Below are 18,696 nucleotides of genomic sequence, written 5' to 3'. Positions count from 1 at the left end.
ACATTTTCCAGAATTCTCTCTAGGATTATTCACGCATGATACCCATTTCTGTGATATGATTGTCTGAAACAGATTTGAGGATGAATGGACATTATAGGAAGGTGACAGTCAGAGCTGAACAAACATTGTATTGCTTGAGATGTTTTTTCTTTTCGCATATGTTTCTCATTAAAGGCCTCATTGGACTGCATTTCATGCCAGTCATATGAATCAAATCTGGAATTAGCTTTACGCTAATGGTCATTAGCATGACTCACAGCATGGTAGAGAGAGGGAGCTCTGGCAAGTGTTACTCTGGGGGGTTAACCCAGGAAGAATCAAATAACCACTGAGCACATTGTAGTGATACTGGCACACGTGCACACACACACACAAACACAAACAGAGTAGTAAGACCAGCACACAAACAACCCAATGAGATCCACCCAGACACAGCACGGTAGGTGAGGAGGGCGAAGTGGCCAGCTGACAAGGTACGGTGGTTACCATTTCCCCACAGACATAAACAGTGACTATATCAATTTCCTGCCTCCAGACTCCGAAGGGTGAGCCATGCAGTGTTTAGACTGGAGAAGCCATCACTGAAGCCTCTCTCCACACATCGGCACAGCTAGCTCTATGGATGGCTAACACTAACCACATTAAACACGAGTTGTCCTGTAGTCAAATACTTAGTGTTAGCATTTTTCTTAGATTTATTTCACTTTGGCTATTAAAAAGGTTGACTTTGGATGGTACGAGGGCTCAAGATGTGTGAGTTACGAGGCAGTAAAGGCGTGTTAACCTCTGGTGCCCATGGACTGAACTCTGTGTAAATGTTACTGTGTATGAGCATGATGTGATTTATGCAGAAAGATGAGCCAGGATTCAGACATGCTGCTCACATGGATCTGTTTTAGACTGCTGGGATCCATAACCAGTATCACATTTATTTAAGAGGAGAGAATGGAGATGAAAGAAGACAAATCCTTTATGTCTTTTCTTTCTGTCTGTCTGCCTTTCTCCCACTCTCCTATGCATACTCTCCCTTTTTTAAATCACCCCCTCAAATTCCCCCTCTCCTCTCCACCTTTCATTTAATCTTAACATCTCCTCACAGACACACTGTTTTTCTAATCCTCAAATCAGGACACACCAGCTTCTGTTTAAGGTTGATGTTTTCATGGCTGGAACTTGATCTCAGTTCAGATTATAGTCGTTACCAGGCTCTGCTTTGTTATGTTCTGCATGGCAGCCAATCTCTGCCTGAAGTATGACACTGTAGCTACATATTACTGATTGATTCAGTTTTCTGTAAAATACTGTATGTCCCATTGTAACACTCTTACGTCTCCCTCTCCTGTCCCAGGGCCTCCCCGCGTGGCAGAGAAGATTGCCCACCGGCAGACGGTGCGGATCGGGCGCACCATGAAGCTGCAGTGCCCAGTGGAGGGCGACCCGCCACCCCTCATCATGTGGACCAAGGATGGCCGCAACATCCACAGCGGCTGGATGCGCTTCCGGGTGCTGCAGCAGGCACTGCGCATAAAAGATGTGGAGGGCGAGGACTCAGGCACCTTCATCTGCAAGGCCACCAATGGCTTCGGCAGCGTCAACATCAACTACACCCTCATCGTCATCGGTGAGTCCCTCCCCATCCACCTAGCCTGATCTCAGATATGCTGTCTTGGGGTGTGACAATGACCATAGGAGTTGGCAAGACAGAGTGAACAGATCTAAGACCAGGCTTCCATCCACTACCACGCAGTCCAGTATCTCCTCCTCTCCCTGGATGGGAGCAAAGTGGCTCTAATATGTGTATGATTACACATGTCTGCTCTGCCATTGGTTAGTGGTTATAGTCATATCATGCTCATCAGTGGAATGGCTCCTCTTCCACATTCATGCTGTTGGAGAATCACCACCACCGTGACACCAGGCTAAGAAACGAGTGAACTTGACTTGAACAATAAGACACAGAAATACCCCTACATCTCTCCTCCTGTATTGTTCTCTGTGAACAGACAGGTCTAAAGAAACACGATAGGAAGAAAATGTAGTCTATTTTTAGAAGAGAATAGCATACTGTGGCAGCCTAGGGGAGTCAGAGGTGAAATTCACAATAAAATAAGACATGCAGAGACCGCTTTGCGGTGCTTAAACCAAAGTTACGGGGAGGGGCAGCAATCATGGCAAACTGGAGAACAAACCGTTGATAATACCCCACCAACACAAGAAAGGTTTTTACCTGCTTCCATGTGGTGGGCTAAGGCCAGGTTGAAAGAGCCTCCACCTTGGGGATGAGTACTAAGACCAGTTCTCCTGGAGTGAATTCGCTGAGACGGGGCCCCCCTGTTGTAGACCCGGGCTTGGGCCTGCTGAGCCTGGAGCATGTGTTCCCGCATCAGAGGCTAGACTCTCGCCATGTAGTGGCGCATCTCCTCTGCTTATTCAGTAACTGACTGGTGAGGGCAAAGTTGTTGCTCCAAGGCCTCTTTTGCCAGGTCCAGCATGCCCGGGCCCGTCTGCCGTATAGGAGTTCGAAGGATGAGAATCCTATGGATGCCTGTGGGACCTCTCTGATGGAAAACAGAACAAAGAGTATTAGCTGGTCCCAATGGGCTTTCCTTAACACAAGCCCATCGGTTTGGGGATGCTCCGCAGAAGTACGGATTTGGCTCACCTTTAACATCCTATGCATTTCATTTCATTACCCGGGACATGAAGCACGATCCTTTATCGTCAGGACTTCTTCTGCAATCCCCACCCGACTGAAGAGAAGGAACAGTTCCTGTGCCACGGCACGGGCGCTGGTGGCACGTAGTGGGATGGCCTCAGGATGGCGGGTGGCGTAGTCCATGATTACCAAGATGTACCTATGTCCTCGATTGGACATGGGCAGAGGTCCCACTATGTCCATGGCTATCCTCTGAAAAGGGATCTCGATCATTGGTAAAGGGATTTTGATAGGTTACCTTTTGGGGCTGTTTTCTGGCATTCGCACACTGTCGGCAGTAATCCTGGACAGCCCTCTTCACTCCGGGCCAGTAGAACCAAGCCAGAAACCGATCATAGGTTTTCTCCACTCCTAGGTGTGCTCCAAGCAAACGTGAGTGTGCTAGGTATAGGACTTTGGAGATGTAAAATTTGGGCACTACCATTTCATCTCCCACTTTCACAACCTGATCAAATAAATTATTTTTGACTGCAAAATTGGGAAAGGCACATTCACTCACCCCATCTACTGGTTTTACACCGACAACTCTCATCCTCGCCTGCTGCAGGTTGGGATTGGTGAGTTGGGTAGTGCCAAACTGTCCCGGGGAGGTTCCCTTTCCCTCCTCCGCAAAGGGAAACTCTGAAAACATTTTGCCAGGGTAGTTCTCCTCCCCGGGTTTCTCTTTATCTCGGTCGGTGCTGGGGAGAGCCGAGGTGGGATTGGCTGGGGGCTCCACAGAGTCTGAGGAGATGGGTGGGGAAGCAGCAGCACAGGCTGGTATGACGCTTCTACATCGGGGAACCATTCTCCGTTTCCCCAAGCTGTTCTCCTAGGGGCTGTAACCCCTCTGCTCCAGAATCTCTGGAAAATTGGGCCTATCTACTTGGATTTTCTTTACTACCCCAGCTACAATCACAAAGCTACCTTGAGGGGTTTGCACCTTCCTCGTGGCAGGTGGGGTAACTTTTCATACTTTTCCATGCATTCAAGCCACTGTTATGGGCAGCCCTAAGGGGTCAGCAGCAAATTGAGGCTTGATGAGAGTGGCCATACTACCTGTGTCCAACAAGGTGGCCTTATCCTGAATGCCTATTTTGACAGGGATCTGGGGGGCTGCAGTGGCTTTGTGGGCCCAGTAGATTGTGAGGTAGTCACACCTTCTGGTGGTCTTCTCTACGGGACTGGCCATGGCAGGGACTCATTGTTTTCCGGGCAGCTCCAGGCCAGGTGTCCCTCCTGGCCACAGGTGTGACACCTTTTCTGGTCCCCGCTAACTAGCGGTCGCTGCCTCGGGGTGATCTGCGTTCAGTAATAGGAGTCAGTCTTGAAGTGGGGTTCAAATAGGCGTCTCCCTCGTTGGTTCAGCCTTGACTTCAGGCCTACTGCTTCGCAACATCTCTAAAGTAACTTGGTGATTTTCGAATAAAGCGACCAGGACGACAACTCTCTGGGCAGCATGGCGTTTTGCGTCAGTGGGGAGGCCCCAGATAAGTTGGTCCATTACCAGTCAATCTATTGCTGATGGCCCATCCCCTGTGGTAAGCCAACTTTTAGTTAGTCTAACCAGCTCGGTTATTTAAGGTCTTACCGGGGCGTGGACATCATAGGCCCAGGAGTAGAAGCGATGGGCCCAGGTTGGTAGGTTGTGCCCATAATGGGCCAAGAGGGCAGTTTTTAGAGCAGCGTAGTTGTTGAAGTCCGCCAGTGCCAAGTCCCTCCAGGCCCTCTGGGCTTCTCCAGTCAGAAAGGGGCCACTTTGCCAGCCCAGTCCTCCTTGAGCCATCGCGCTCTCTCTGCATTGCACTCAACTACCAATGTCATCTTCAGCAATTAGCTTGGTGAGGATATTGCCTGGTTCCTTCATTTGGTCCGGCTGTACCACTCCTTGGCTAAGCTGTGTAACTGCCTCCTGAAGGGCTTGCTACATTTGGGCCAGCTGAGTTACAGCATCTTCCATGATGACCATCTGCTTCTTATTTTATTGGGAGTTCAGAGCATGGAGGGGTTGTGCCCACATTCTCCTCCAACTGTGGCAGCCCAGGGGAATCAGAGGTGAAATTCACAATAAAATAAGACAGCGGGAGACCTTTTTGCGGTGCTCAAATCAGAGTTGCTCTTTAATAAAGGTTGGGGGGAATAGGGAGGAGAGAAATGCAATTAAAAGGTAACGGATGGGTCACTCTGTGTCCGGCGTGGTGGCACCTTGGACCGCCTGTGTTAATGAACAAAAAAGAGAGTGAGAGCAATGAGTCCGGGGTTTCAATCATTGATATCAACTTGTGCCAACTCAGCTGGTGCAAGCCCAAAGCCTCCTGAGATTGCATCATCTGTACTTCTGTTGGGGTGGTATGCAAATTGGAGTGGGTCTAGGGTTTCTGGGATAATGGTGTTGATGTGGGTCATGCCCAAACTTTCAAATGATGCGACTCTAATGATAATTTTTTTTTAAATTGAAAGGTATGAGCTCTGCTTTGTTTTTGTGCAGGCTGTACACTCTTCCATCAGTCTCTCATTCACAATTTGACAGGCACTTGCTAATGCCTCGAATTTCCCAGCGGCATCCCCTTTGTGTGGCCGTAATGCACCCTAAAATAAATGCATGCCTTATGCGGCCAGTGGCCTATGTGCCCCTGGCCTGGAGTGCTGCGTTGTGCCCTTCTCCCTGAGTGCTTCCTGCTCCGAAGCACCTCACTCACATGGCTCAGACACATCAGGGACGCAACTCTGTGCGTCCTTATCTAATTCCAAGGTACATATTGAAGATATTGGAAGAACTGTCCACATTTACTTTTCGTCAGCCAACAAGATCAGTATGCCTAATGAACAGCAAAAGCACTAACCTATGTCAATCAACAGTTGTGGCCAAAAGTTTTGAGAATGACACAAATATACATTTTCACAAAGTCTGCTGCCTCAAATTGTATGATGGCAATTTGCATATACTCCAGAATGTTATAAAGAGTGATCAGATGAATTGCAATTAATTGCAAAGTCCCTCTTTGCCATGCAAATGAACTGAATCCCCCCCAAAACATTTCCACTGCATTTCAGCCCTGCCACAAAAGGACCCGCTGACATCATGTCAGTGATTCTGTATTGGACAAGGCTGGAGATCACTCTGTAATGCTGATTGAGTTCAGATAACAGACTGGACGCTTCAAAAGGAGGGTGGTGCTTGGAATCATTGTTCTTCCTCTGTCGACCATGGTTACCTGCAAGGAAGCACGTGCTGTCATCATTGCTTTGCACAAAAAGGGCTTCACATACAAGGATATTGCTGCCAGTAAGATTGCACCTAAATCAACCATTTATCGGATCATCAAGAACTTCAAGGAGAGCGGTTCAATTGTTGTGAAGAAGGCTTCAGGGCGCCCAAGAATGTCCAGCAAGCACCAGGACCATCTCCTATAGTTGATTCAGCTGCGGGATTGGGGCACCACCAGTACAGAGCTTGCTGAGGAATGGCAGCAGGCAGGCGTGAGTGCATCTGCATGCACAGTGAGGCGAAGACTTTTGGAGGATGGTCTGGTGTCAAGAAGGGCAGCAAAGAAGCCACTTCTCCCCAGGAAAAACATCAGGGCCAGACTGATATTCTGCAAAAGGTACAGGGATTGGACTGCTGAGGACTGGGGTAAAGTCATTTTCTCTGATGAATCCCCTTTCCGATTGTTTGGGGCATCCGGAAAAAAGCTTGTCCGGAGAAGACAAGGTGAGTGCTACCATCAGTCCTGTGTCATGCCAACAGTAAAGCATACTGAGACCATTCATGTGTGGGGTTGCTTCTCAGACAAGGGAGTGGGCTCACTCACAACTTTGCCTAAGAACACAGCCATGAATAAAGAATGGTACCAACACATCCTCTGAGAATAAGTTCTCCCAACCATCCAGGAACAGTTTGGTGACGAACAATGCCTTTTCCAGCATGATGGAGCACCTTGCCATAAGGCAAAAGCGATAACTAAGTGGCTCGGGGAACAAAACATCAATATTTTGGGTCCATGGCCAGGAAACTCCCCAGACCTTAATCCCATTGAGAATTTGTGGTCAATCCTCAAGAGGTGGGTGGACAAACAAAAAGCCACAAATTCTGACAAACTCCAAGCATTGATTATGCAGGAATGGGCTGCCATCAGTCAGGATGCGGCCCAGAAGTTAATTGACAGCATGCCAGGGCGGATTGCGGAGGTCTTGAAAAAGAAGTGTCAACACTGCAAATATTGACTCTTTGCATCAAACGTCATTTAATTGTCAATAAATAAAAGCATCTTACACTTATGAAATGCTTGTAATTATACTTCAGTATTCCATAGTAACATCTGACAAAAATATCTAAAGACACTGAAGCAGCAAACTTTGTGGAAATTAAGATTTGTGTAATTCTCAATATTTTGGCCACAACTGTACTATCCCCCATAATACAAAAGTCAAACAATTCTGTGCGAGAAATCAATATTCCAAAAATAGTCTATTATTATTATATTATTTTTACCTTTATTTAACTAGGCAAGTCAGATATATCCCAAATTAATACAACCACTAGCAACAAAAACACTTGTTTTTATGCAATGTGGCTGATGCAACAGATCAAAATGTTTAGCTCAAAATGTTGAGAAAGCTATTGGGTTTTTTCTTTACATTATAAGAGCAGCAATGTGCACACAGCAGTAAGCTATTTGCGTGAATGTTCCATTCGCGGGAAAACACCATTTATCAAAAGTGACCGCAAATGCAATTATGCATGTAATGCTTTTATTGTAAAGGTGTGTTTTTTTGGTGAAAATGATCTTCCCCAAACTTGAAACTCACGCGCTGCTTATGTATGCATTTAGGCTTATCAAAACATAGCCTAACCCATAGGTCTATATGTTATCAAAACATATAGGCCTATGGGCTAGGCTACATGAGGTGCGACTGTGATTTGAAAGTCGCAAAAAAAAGACATTGTTTCATTGCGTTACGCTTGGCATCTTTCATAAGTATAATATTTAATTCATAAGTGATAGGCTAATATTGTCACCCATCAGACTACTATTTATTTAATCTGGTCTTTACATATGCTAAATAATATATGTGTGACATTTGTTTTGATTTAGACTGAACCATTATCATGCACCTGTCTCAAAGCAGGGGTAGGGGAAAAAAATACATGTCGTCTATGCACTTAAATAACGTAAAGGAGGACGCTTCCCGTGGTTCATTTTCATGCCAGCCAGGTAGGCTATACTCCTGTTGTAAAGACAAGCAATGTGCTTAATATTAGGAAAGTTGAGAAATAAATATAGTAGGCCTAGCCTATAGAATTATTTTTAATTTAACCTTTATTTAACTAGGCAAGTCAGTTCAGAACAAATTCTTATTTACAATGACGGCCTACCCCGGCCAAACCCTAACCCGGACGATGCTGTGCCAATTGTGCGCCGCCCTATGGGACTCCCAATCACGGCTAGTTGTGATACAGCCTGGATTCTAACCAGGGTCTGTAGTGATGCCTCTAGCACCGAGATGCAGTGCCTTAGACCGCTGTCCTACTCGGGAGCCTTGATGGGACCCTCCTCTTTTTAATAGAAGTCATAACTCTGTTTTCTCGCTCAATTGCATAGCCTATAGAATTGCTGCGCAACATTAGCTCATGGGCTCTCATGAAGTGTTTGATTAGATTTTCAATTACCATTGAATGGATGTAGAGTGCTGAGTACCAGTCAGTTAGCAAGTTTGGTAGGCTAATAATGACCATCAGCAGCATCAGAGTTTGTTGAAGCCTAATTTCCGTGATCTTAACGGTCGCTTGGAATGTGACTGCCTTCATGACTCGTGACCGCCAGTTTGGAGGTAATATGGTAACTGCAACAGCCCTAGTTATAACCCATGTCTTGTCTGAGGAAAGGAGAATGAAAGTATAGGAGAGTGGGGCCTGAGTGGTCTGAGTGTCTGCCTAATGAATCAGTGCCTAATTTGGCAGGGTGTCCTGGGGAGAGACGAACGCTGGGATGGAGGGAGGGTCATTCATCCATGGCCTGGTCTTGTGATTGCCCAACCCTCATCCCATGGATGAGAATGTGCGTGTTCATGTGTGTTTGTGAGAGCGAGATCTTTTCCTATTTCGGGGGACGCATTGGTTCAATGTGTGTGATTTTATTTAACTGTGTGTGTTCGAGGCCAGTATGGAGCGTACTCATTCCTACTGTCAGGGTTTGATCTTGCAGGGTTGTTTACTTTAGCCAGTCCTCATTCACTAGTTTGACTAGTGTCCTAACAACTCAGGGAAATGTTGTAATGAACATGCTCTGACAGATGTCTGTAGACAAATAACTAATATCATAAAAAGCCAAACTGGCAAGTCCTCGATTAGTCTAAACAGTACCGATGTTACAACATCAGGAACTGGGCTTTAGCGTATGTAGCCCCTGGCTGCTGGGCCAGAATGGCTGCCACTGTTTTGTACAGTGCATAGTGCACTACTTTTCACCAGGGCCCATAGAGAAAAGGGTGCCATTCGGGACACAGACATTGGCCCTGTTCACTGCCAGGCCCAGATTAGCGTGGCTAGATTGATTGGCCTTTTATTTGTTGCCCTAATCCACTAGCTGTAATTCTAGACGAAAGGAGCAGAAGTGAGGGGCGAGCGCTTCCAAAGGCTATGAATGGGCTGTTTGTGTTGGGCCTGTGCTGTGGTCATTTGGCATTGGCCGCAGTGTGTGGATGCACATGCCTATTATGGTGCCTGAATGAAGAACATGTCCAATAAATGTTATATTTAATTGGCAAAATGGGTATTGTACTCGTAAAATGTTGGCATGAATCATGGTAAGGAAATGCAAGAGAGAGAAAGGAAGAAAACTAAGGTTTAAGGATGAGCGGGAAATGTTTGGGGAAGTTAAGCAGAGTGAAAAGAGGGCTGTGAATGGCTGAGTAGGAGAGAAAAAGGGAGAGCGAGAGAGAGTCTGAATGGAGGCCTGCAGTAGTTCTGTGATGCTGGGAGGCCGGGCCCCAGTGATGGCTGCCTGGGCCTGTGAGGTGTGGAGAGAGACAGCTGCCCAGATGACCTCATCAGCAGCTGCTCCTCCTGCCTTGTCCCCGCCCCCTCCCCCTGCCTGAGCCTGGGTGCTCTGGGTGCCAGCCCACCTTTGAAGTGCCGACACGGGCCTGGAGATGTCGTTTAGTCAGGCCTCTTGAACTCCTTGTTTTCTAATCTCATTGTTGGCTCGCTTCCTCTCATGTAACCCAAGCCCAGCCGGCATGTTGTTCATGTGGCAGGAATGAGAGGTGTTCAATTTGAGGTCCATATACAGTATATTGCAGTCAGAGAACGTACACGTTAACTAAGATGTTTGCATGTTTGGTTGTTGGAAAGGCAAAGTCTAACCCAAACCTGGACTAAAAGAGCCTGGTTGAGCCTCTGCAGTTTTTTCCCCCACCTTTTTCCCATTATGGCTCAAGTCTCTGGCTGCCCTTCCAACTCCTGCTTCACGGACCACATTTAATTGTATAAGTATTTTCACAGTTCTCCTTTTCTACTTTTTTTTGTATTTTATCACACAAATCATCTACTGTTCGACCCGGTTACAGAAGCCAGTTGGGAGAGTTATGTGACAACACTTGTTCATAATTTCTTTCTCCTTGCATATCTGTTTTTACTGAGTGCAGGATATCAGCGTGCTGGCAAATGGGACTACGGGGAGTCAAAGCCTCTCTGATTATATGCAGGCGTCAGCCACGGGACCAGCAAGGCTGATGATAGTCTGTTATGACTATAGGGCTCAAGTAACGTTTGCTCCCTATTATGGCCCAGCTTTCATTTACATGTATATTCAAAAATTATCATAAGGCGTTTATAAGAAGTGTAATAACCCAGTAACAAGACCATTTAGTAAGTACAGTGAGTATTGTGCATGTATGGATTTATTATAGACAGTGAGCTGGTTGATGGACCACAGGAGCAGGCACAGCTCTAACCCTTATTTTACCAGGTAAGTTGACTGAGAACACATTCTCATTTACAGCAACGACCTGGGGAATAGTTACAGGGGGTGTATGAGCCAGTTGGAAGCAGGCGATTGAGGAGATAGCGGGTATTACAAATACATTTTGCATGGTCACCCCACTACGCACTGGCGCCAGAGACACGTGTATTTCTCAAACCCTGTCTTTAATAAGTTTGATTTCTGACCATTTCATTTGGCCCAGTCTTTCAACCAAATGAGTGGGAGGTTTTACATATGTCTGCCTCTATAGAGTGAGTCACCCCAGCAGCATTATTTCAATGTTATGTTGAAGACTGACTGGTTGATGAGAGGAGTTTGTTGGAGCCCTGCCCTTCCTCCATCCAGCTGGTAAAGGCATCTCTGTCCATCCGTCAGTGGCAGGCCCTTCCCTGGGCTCCCTCCCCTTCCCCTCCATTGTTGGGTCACTCGCTAGTATTTCTCTTCCCTCCCTCCCTCCCGCTCCATCCCCTTCAACAGTATGTGTGTGAATGAATGTCCTACTACTACACTCTGCAGGCTGCCATGATAACAGATTTATTTTTCCTCTTGCCACCCGAGTATCCCGGTTTGTTTAGGGAGTGAATGTTATTTACAATAACAGTTGCATGGAGAAATTCATACCTCTTTGAAATGAAAATGGGTGGCCCTCCCTTCAGCAAAATATATTTGACCTAAACCCTCCCTGAACACTTGAAAAAATAATAAGCCGGTGACCCCTATACCCAAATGAATAATAAAAAAATAGTGGAGAGAACATGCCTACCATTTACCCTCGCTTCTTAGATAGACCAGAGCCTTATATATGCCTTTATAGAAACTGTTCTTTTGTCACGCCCTGACCTTAGAGAACCTTTTATTTCTCTATTTTGTTTAGGTCAGGGTGTGACTAGGGTGGGTAGTCTTGTTTTTTCTTTTCTATGTTGGCCTGGTATGGTTCCCAATCAGAGGCAGCTGTCTATTGTTGTCTCTGATTGGGGGATCATATTTAGGCAGCCTTTTCCTACCTGTTGTTTGTGGGATCTTGTTTTTGTATTGTAGCCTTTTGCGCTACAAAGCTGCACGTTTGTTTAGTTACTCTTTATTGTTTTGTTGCTGGTTCACATGAATAAATATGATGAACGCCTTACACGCTGCACCTTGGTCCAATCCTTCCAACAACGATCATCTTTGTACTGTAAGCATTACATGGCAACGCAGGAATTTTGATAGTGCATAGGGCTGCGGGCCGGATGGTTGTGGGTTCACAGACCACAGTGGACAACAGTAGGGGGTGGAAATATCTACTTTATAGTAAAAGCATTGAATCTATCATATGTGCAGGTCTGTGAGAAAATTGTCTTTTTATAAACATTTCATGCAATTCTAGGTCCTTTTACATGTTTGCAGAAACACCACAGAAATTACAGGCTAAGAATGGAGAGAGAGAGGCCTATGTTCATCTTATCATATTTATCCAATGCCAAATCAGTGTGTATTGTTTGCAAACTGTCCCCGTTTGCAAATAATAAAAAATCAGAGTCGTCACTAGAAATCTGAGCAAAAGTTAGGCCTACCTTTCCATCCCAGACAGAGTAGGGCTACCTTTCCATCCCAGACAGAGTAGGGCTACCTTTCCATCCCAGACAGAGTAGGGCTACCTTTCCACCCCAGACAGAGTAGGGCTACCTTTCCATCCCAGACAGAGTAGGGCTACCTTTCCATCCCAGACAGAGTAGGGCTACCTTTCCACCCCAGACAGAGTAGGGCTACCTTTCCATCCCAGACAGAGTAGGGCTACCTTTCCACCCCAGACAGAGTAGGGCTACCTTTCCATCCCAGACAGAGTAGGGCTACCTTTCCACCCCAGACAGAGTAGGGCTACCTTTCCACCCCAGACAGAGTAGGGCTACCTTTCCACCCCAGACAGAGTAGGGCTACCTTTCCATCCCAGACAGAGTAGGGCTACCTTTCCACCCCAGACAGCGTAGGGCTACCTTTCCATCCCAGACAGAGTAGGGCTACCTTTCCATCCCAGACAGAGTAGGGCTACCTTTCCATCCCAGACAGAGTAGGGCTACCTTTCCACCCCAGACAGCGTAGGGCTACCTTTCCATCCCAGACAGAGTAGGGCTACCTTTCCACCCCAGACAGAGTAGGGCTACCTTTCCACCCCAGACAGAGTAGGACTACCTTTCCATCCCAGACAGAGTAGGCCTACCTTTCAATCCCAGACAGAGTAGGGCTACCTTTCCATCCCAGACAGAGTAGGGCTACCTTTCCACCCCAGACAGAGTAGGCCTACCTTTCCACCCCAGACAGAGTAGGGCTACCTTTCCACCCCAGACAGAGTAGGGCTACCTTTCCACCCCAGACAGAGTAGGGCTACCTTTCCACCCCAGACAGAGTAGGGCTACCTTTCCACCCCAGGCAGAGTAGGGCTACCTTTCCACCCCAGACAGAGTAGGGCTACCTTTCCCTCCCAGACAGAGTAGGGCTACCTTTCCATCCCAGACAGAGTAAGCCTACCGATGCATAAAAATGTAAGCTTTAACTGCTTGCTACTCTTCTTCCATGGCTTACCTTAACCCGATGAGGGAAGGTCACAAGTGTTTCCCTAAACGCTGTCTGGGTTTAATCAGCTTCTATTGTACAGAAAGTGAATATCTAAATCAGTTGAAAGTTAATTAATTAGATTACTTCCAAAGCAAAATAAAAAAATCCTTGGCTGTAGAAGGTTGTAGCTCAGCCTCTGAATGTCAAAGAAACTAAATCATGATATCCCCATATGTGTCGGAGTCACGTTTTTCCTGGGTATTTTACAGCTTGTTTCTAGCATTTAGCATCACAGACCAAAATGCAACAGATCTGTTGTTTATAACAATGGATAGGCCTGTGATCTTTGCCATTTTCTTTAATGAAAGGTAGGCCTATGGCATACCCTCTCAAACATCATCAATTCGAGTCCAGGGCTTGGTTTTCCAAAAGCATCTTAAGGCTAAGTTCATTGTTAGAAACTTCGTAAGAGCACCTTTACATTTCCGAGCCGTTTCCCAGAACCGTCTTTTTTTAGTGTTGCACTTGAAGTCGCTCGTAAATCTAATGCCTGTCTCAGACCACTCTTAGAACAGCTAAGAGTGTTGTTTGCCCTCCTGCCTCACTTAACACACAGAAAATCTCAGCTAAACATAGAATGAAGATGTTTATCTGTCTCATTGTGACCTCCGAATACTTCATAGTTGAATATAAATAGCCTGAAAAGTTTGCAATGTTATAAACAAGCGAAGTGGAAATGCAATCTCTGGAGTAAATGAATCACGCTTCACCATCTGGAAGTCCAACGGACGAATCTGGGTTTGGCGAATGCCAGGAGAATGCTACCTGGCAACTTTAAAGTTTGGTGGAGGAGGAATAATGGTCTGGGGCTGTGTTTCATGGTTCGGGCTAGGCCCCTTGTTCCAGTGTAGGGAAATCTTAACGCTACAGCATACAATGACATTCCGGACAATTCTGTGCATCCAGCTTTGTGGCAACAGTTTGGGGAAGGTCCTTTCCTGTTTCAGCATGATAATGCCCTCGTGCACAAAGCGAGGTCCATACAGAAATGGTTTGTCGAGATCGGTGTGGAAGAACGTGACTGGCCTGCACAGAACCCTGACCTCAACCCCATCGAACACCTTTGGGATGAATTGGAATGCCGACTGCGAGCCAGGCCTAATCGCCCGACATCACTAATGCTCTTGTGGCTGAATGGAAGCAAGTCCCCACAGCATGTTCCAACATCTAATGGAAATCCTTCCCAGAAGAGTGAAGGCTGTTATAGCTGCAAAGGGGGGGGCCAACTCTATAATAATGTCCATGATTTTGGAATGAGATGTTTGATCAGCAGTTGTCCACATACTTTTGGTCTTGTAGTGTATTTTATATAGCGAACAAGGCAATGAGCGACTTTGGCTTTATTTATTGTTACTCGCAGTTTACACAAACTGAAGAAATGCAGAATTTACATAATCAAACATTGCATTCAAAATAGCACGAGAAAACATTGAGAATACATAACACATGGCAAACAAAACATTAGTAACATCTGCTCTTTCTATGACAGACTGACCAGGTGAAAGCTATGATCCCTTACTGATCCCTTATTGTTTCACTTCATTCAGTGTATTTGAAGGGTAGGAGACAGGTTTATGAAAGATTTTTAAGCCTCGAGACAAATGAGACATGGATTGTGTATGTGTGCCATTCAGAGGGTAAATGGGCAAGACAACATATTTAAGCTCTTTTGAAAGGGGTATGGTATCAGGTGCCACGAGCACCGGTTTGAGTGTGTCAAGAACTGCAACGCTGCTGGGTTCTTCACAATCCTCCTGAACTGCCACTGTAGGCCTACACAGCACATCATTGGTTAGGCAGCACAAAAAAAAGTTTTGGATCAGCAAGAGCAGGCTGGGGCTCAGGGTTGGATTATCCATTGTTGACCCCAGGAAGAGTAGCTGCTGCCTTGGCTAATGGGGACGCATAATAAATACAAATTGCCAAATTGCTAAAAAATGTATTTGCACCATCCCAGCAGTGCAAAATAGTCAGGAAGAAAGTACATTTTCTTAGAAATATAACTTTGCTCTGTGCATATCTGAGCATGCACTTTGATAACCATGTGTATGTGACAAATAAAATTTGATTTGATTTGAAATAAAATTTGATTTGATTTGATTGAGACAATAGTGAATAGCCTATAGGCACACTTGATATCAGTGTGAGGGGTGGCATTGTGCACACATCGATATATAGCCTATATAGAAACATTCTAAAACAATAAGACACATTAAAATGTCATACATTATAAATTACATGACCCTCCCACGGACTAGATAAACAAATATATACTAAACCCTCCCCTTGACTGAAATTAAAAAAGCATGACCCTTCCCCATTTTCCTCCAGGTACCCAATTCTGTCAATTTTGATCCATCACTTTACTAATGCCTTCCTTTGGCATCCATTTGTTTTGACTGGGGATTGTTCAGTTGGAGGATGAGGCTTACATAAAAGGAGGACATGGGCATTTGGAGTTCTACCATCAAACAGGCCTGGTTAAAGAACAAACTTGTTCCTCTAAGCTACAGTGTCAAAGAGAGATGGAGAATGGCTTAATGATGGGACCCATAACTTGTACTGTACTCAATGCTACTTCTCACATTTATGAAGTTGTATACTGCACCATCGTGAATGGCACTATTGGATTTATTGGTGTGATGTGATAACAATACAAGCGTGACTAGAACTGAGTGTTGGATAGACACGTGTGTAAGGGAGCTGGTTGGAAGTGACATTGTGATTTATGGTGATTTTTGCAGCTTGCTCTGGCGCTAGAAGCCTATACTGAGCAAACATCTGGGACTGATCCTGGACCACGAAAAAAATATAAGCAGATAGACTGTATAAAAAAATGTACGTACCTGGTTCTCTTAGCCTGTCTAAGGTATGGTTCAGTAACCAAACTTTACAATTTATGATTACGGCGCTCTGTTGATTCCATAATACAGGTTGTTTTTTGCACATGCCGCTAGTGTGATGGAGTGTAGACATATGACTACGATGAAAGTGATAACCGTTACCAGCAGCAATATTTGTTTTCCTTTTCAAATCAAATGTATTTATAAAGCCCTTCTTACATCAGCTGATGTCACAAAGTGCTTTACAGAAACCCAGCCTAATACCCCAAACAGCAAGCAATGCAGGTGTAGAAGCACGGTGGCTAGGAAAAACTCCCTAGAAAGGCCAAAACCTAGGAAGAAACCTAGAGAGGAACCAGGCTGTGAGGGGTGACCAGTCCTCTTCTGGCTGTGCCGGGTGGAGATTATAACAGAACATGGCCAAGATGTTCAAATGTTCATAAATGACGAGCATGGTCAAACAATAGTAATCACAGTGAAAAAGTCAGGGTTCCATAGCCGCAGGCAGAACAGTTGGAGAGAGAGAGAGAACCGGATAAGACAGGAGAAATACTCCAATATAACAGACCGACCCTATCCCCCCGACACAGAAACTACTGCAGCATAAATACTGGAGGCTGACAGGAGGGGTCGGGAGACTTTTCAGGAGTTGAACAAGATAAGAGTCTATGAATTCTCCAAATGTCATATTCTTAAGGTCACATTTTGTGTCCAAACAGGGATGTGCCTGACTGATATTTTTCAGATAAAATAAACACTTTTTTTCATGAGGACAGGTTAATCTGACCAGAATGTGACTGCTGCTGGTCAGAGTGCCTGACTGCCTGGCGAAATGGTTGTTTACACTGGTGATTGTCAGAGTGAGGGGTCAATGTCACTCTCTCTGCCTTCTATATGTCCATCCTCCATGTATACAACTGTGATAGACTCTGGAACGGTCTGTTATTCATTGTTAGTAAGAGTATTGCTAAAGGTCCTGGAATTTGTGGTACTAGAGCCACTCATCTTAAATACAGGATATTCATACACTATTGGTGATATGTTTTACATATGTTAAGTTGTAACAATTACTGCATATGGTAGACAACTTTCTGAAACATTTAGTGTATGATTACAAGGGTGTCCTGTCACGCAATTGTAATTCTCCGAATGTTCTTCTCAGCACAGGCAGGCGCTCTGTATCCATGTTCCACGGCACACAGACCTTGAGTCTGTACTGAAAAAACACAGAGCAATACATTTTAGTTTGAACAGGAAGGTAAATCAACTGGAAGCAAACTCTCTGGGCCTGCCTGTTCTCCTTAATCACGCTCTCTCTCCGCACCATGACACAAGTATCAAATTCCACAGCTGTCTCGGTGCAGAACCTAAGAAAAGAGATCATATTACGACCAATATCACAACCTTCATGGGTGCTCTCCACGATATTCCATTAGATGTTGAATAAATTGAAAAGAGCTCTGAGGCATCGACTCAGGTTTCTTAGTTTAATTGAGAAATCTGGTGTCTCTTTGACAGAGAGATGAAAGAGCCCAAAGTGTTGGCAGGCTGGATAATGCAGGGGCTGACCGGATCTGAAGCCCAGAGGCAGTACAAATACATAGAATTATACTGTGTGTGTGTGTGTATATATATACATGCTACCGTTCCAAAGTTTGGGGTCACTTAGAAGTGTCCTTGTTTTTGAAAGAAAAGCAACATTTTGTCCATTAAAATAGCATAAAATTGATCAGAAATACAGTGTAGACATTAACGTTGTAAATGACTATTGTAGCTGGAAATGGCAGATTTTTTTTAATGGAATATCTACATAAGTGTACAGAGGCCCATTTATTAGCAACCATCACTCCTGTGTTCCAATGGCACGTTGTGTTAGCTAATCCAAGTGTATCATTTCAAAAAGGCTAATTGATCATTAGAAAACCCTTTGGCAATTATGGCCTTTAGACTAGTTGAGTATCTGGAGCAGTAGCATTTGTGGGTTCGATTACAGGCTCAAAATGGTCAGAAACCAAGAACTTTCTTCTGAAACTCGACTGTATATTCTTGTTCTGAGAAATGAAGGCTTCACTTGTGCTCCACTGATCTACACTGGCCATGTGTCCACACTCCACATGCCTACCTGCCATGCTGGAGGGGTGGTTGGAGCAAAGGGGTGGTCAGGAACCAGGGGTTGACTGACAGCCTGTAGTAGGGAGGGATCAAGAAGGTGAACAGGGTTACAGAGTATGCATCCCAAATGGCACCTAATTCCCTATATAGTCCACTACTTTTAACCAGATCCCTATGAGCACTGGTCAAAAGTAGTGCACTATAAAGGGAATGGCGTTCCCTTTATATCACCTGTTACACAGTGAAATAACCGGAGTATCCTTACCCAACATGGAATGAACCAGCGGGAAAGTGGCCTCCATTTTCAAAGGATCACTTTTATGCTCAATGGTCACTCTAGCTCCAGAATGTAAAAAAATATAATTTATATTTTATTAAGCTAAGCTCAATTATAATCTTCTTGCTATAAAATCATATAATATAAAATAATGGTATGGGACTTGTCTGCTAAATTAACAAGCCTACAGCC

General features: G+C 45.1%; 1 protein-coding gene across 2 annotated transcripts in view; it reads left to right on the top strand.

The window, feature by feature from the left end:
- Positions 1-18,696, top strand: part of fgfrl1a (fibroblast growth factor receptor like 1a) — a 67,852-nt gene that overhangs the window by 24,326 nt on the left and 24,830 nt on the right. For both annotated transcript variants that reach the window (XM_029661648.2, XM_029661647.2), the window contains one exon: positions 1,349-1,621. In XM_029661648.2, coding sequence (XP_029517508.1) covers positions 1,349-1,621 — 273 coding nt within the window. The remainder of the gene's footprint in view (positions 1-1,348; positions 1,622-18,696) is intronic.

This window comes from Oncorhynchus nerka, linkage group LG6 (assembly GCF_034236695.1).
Source record: "Oncorhynchus nerka isolate Pitt River linkage group LG6, Oner_Uvic_2.0, whole genome shotgun sequence".
NCBI lineage: Eukaryota > Metazoa > Chordata > Actinopteri > Salmoniformes > Salmonidae > Oncorhynchus > Oncorhynchus nerka.
The sequence above is the reverse complement of the archived record's forward strand: the minus strand, read 5'-3'. Positions and strand labels throughout refer to the sequence as shown.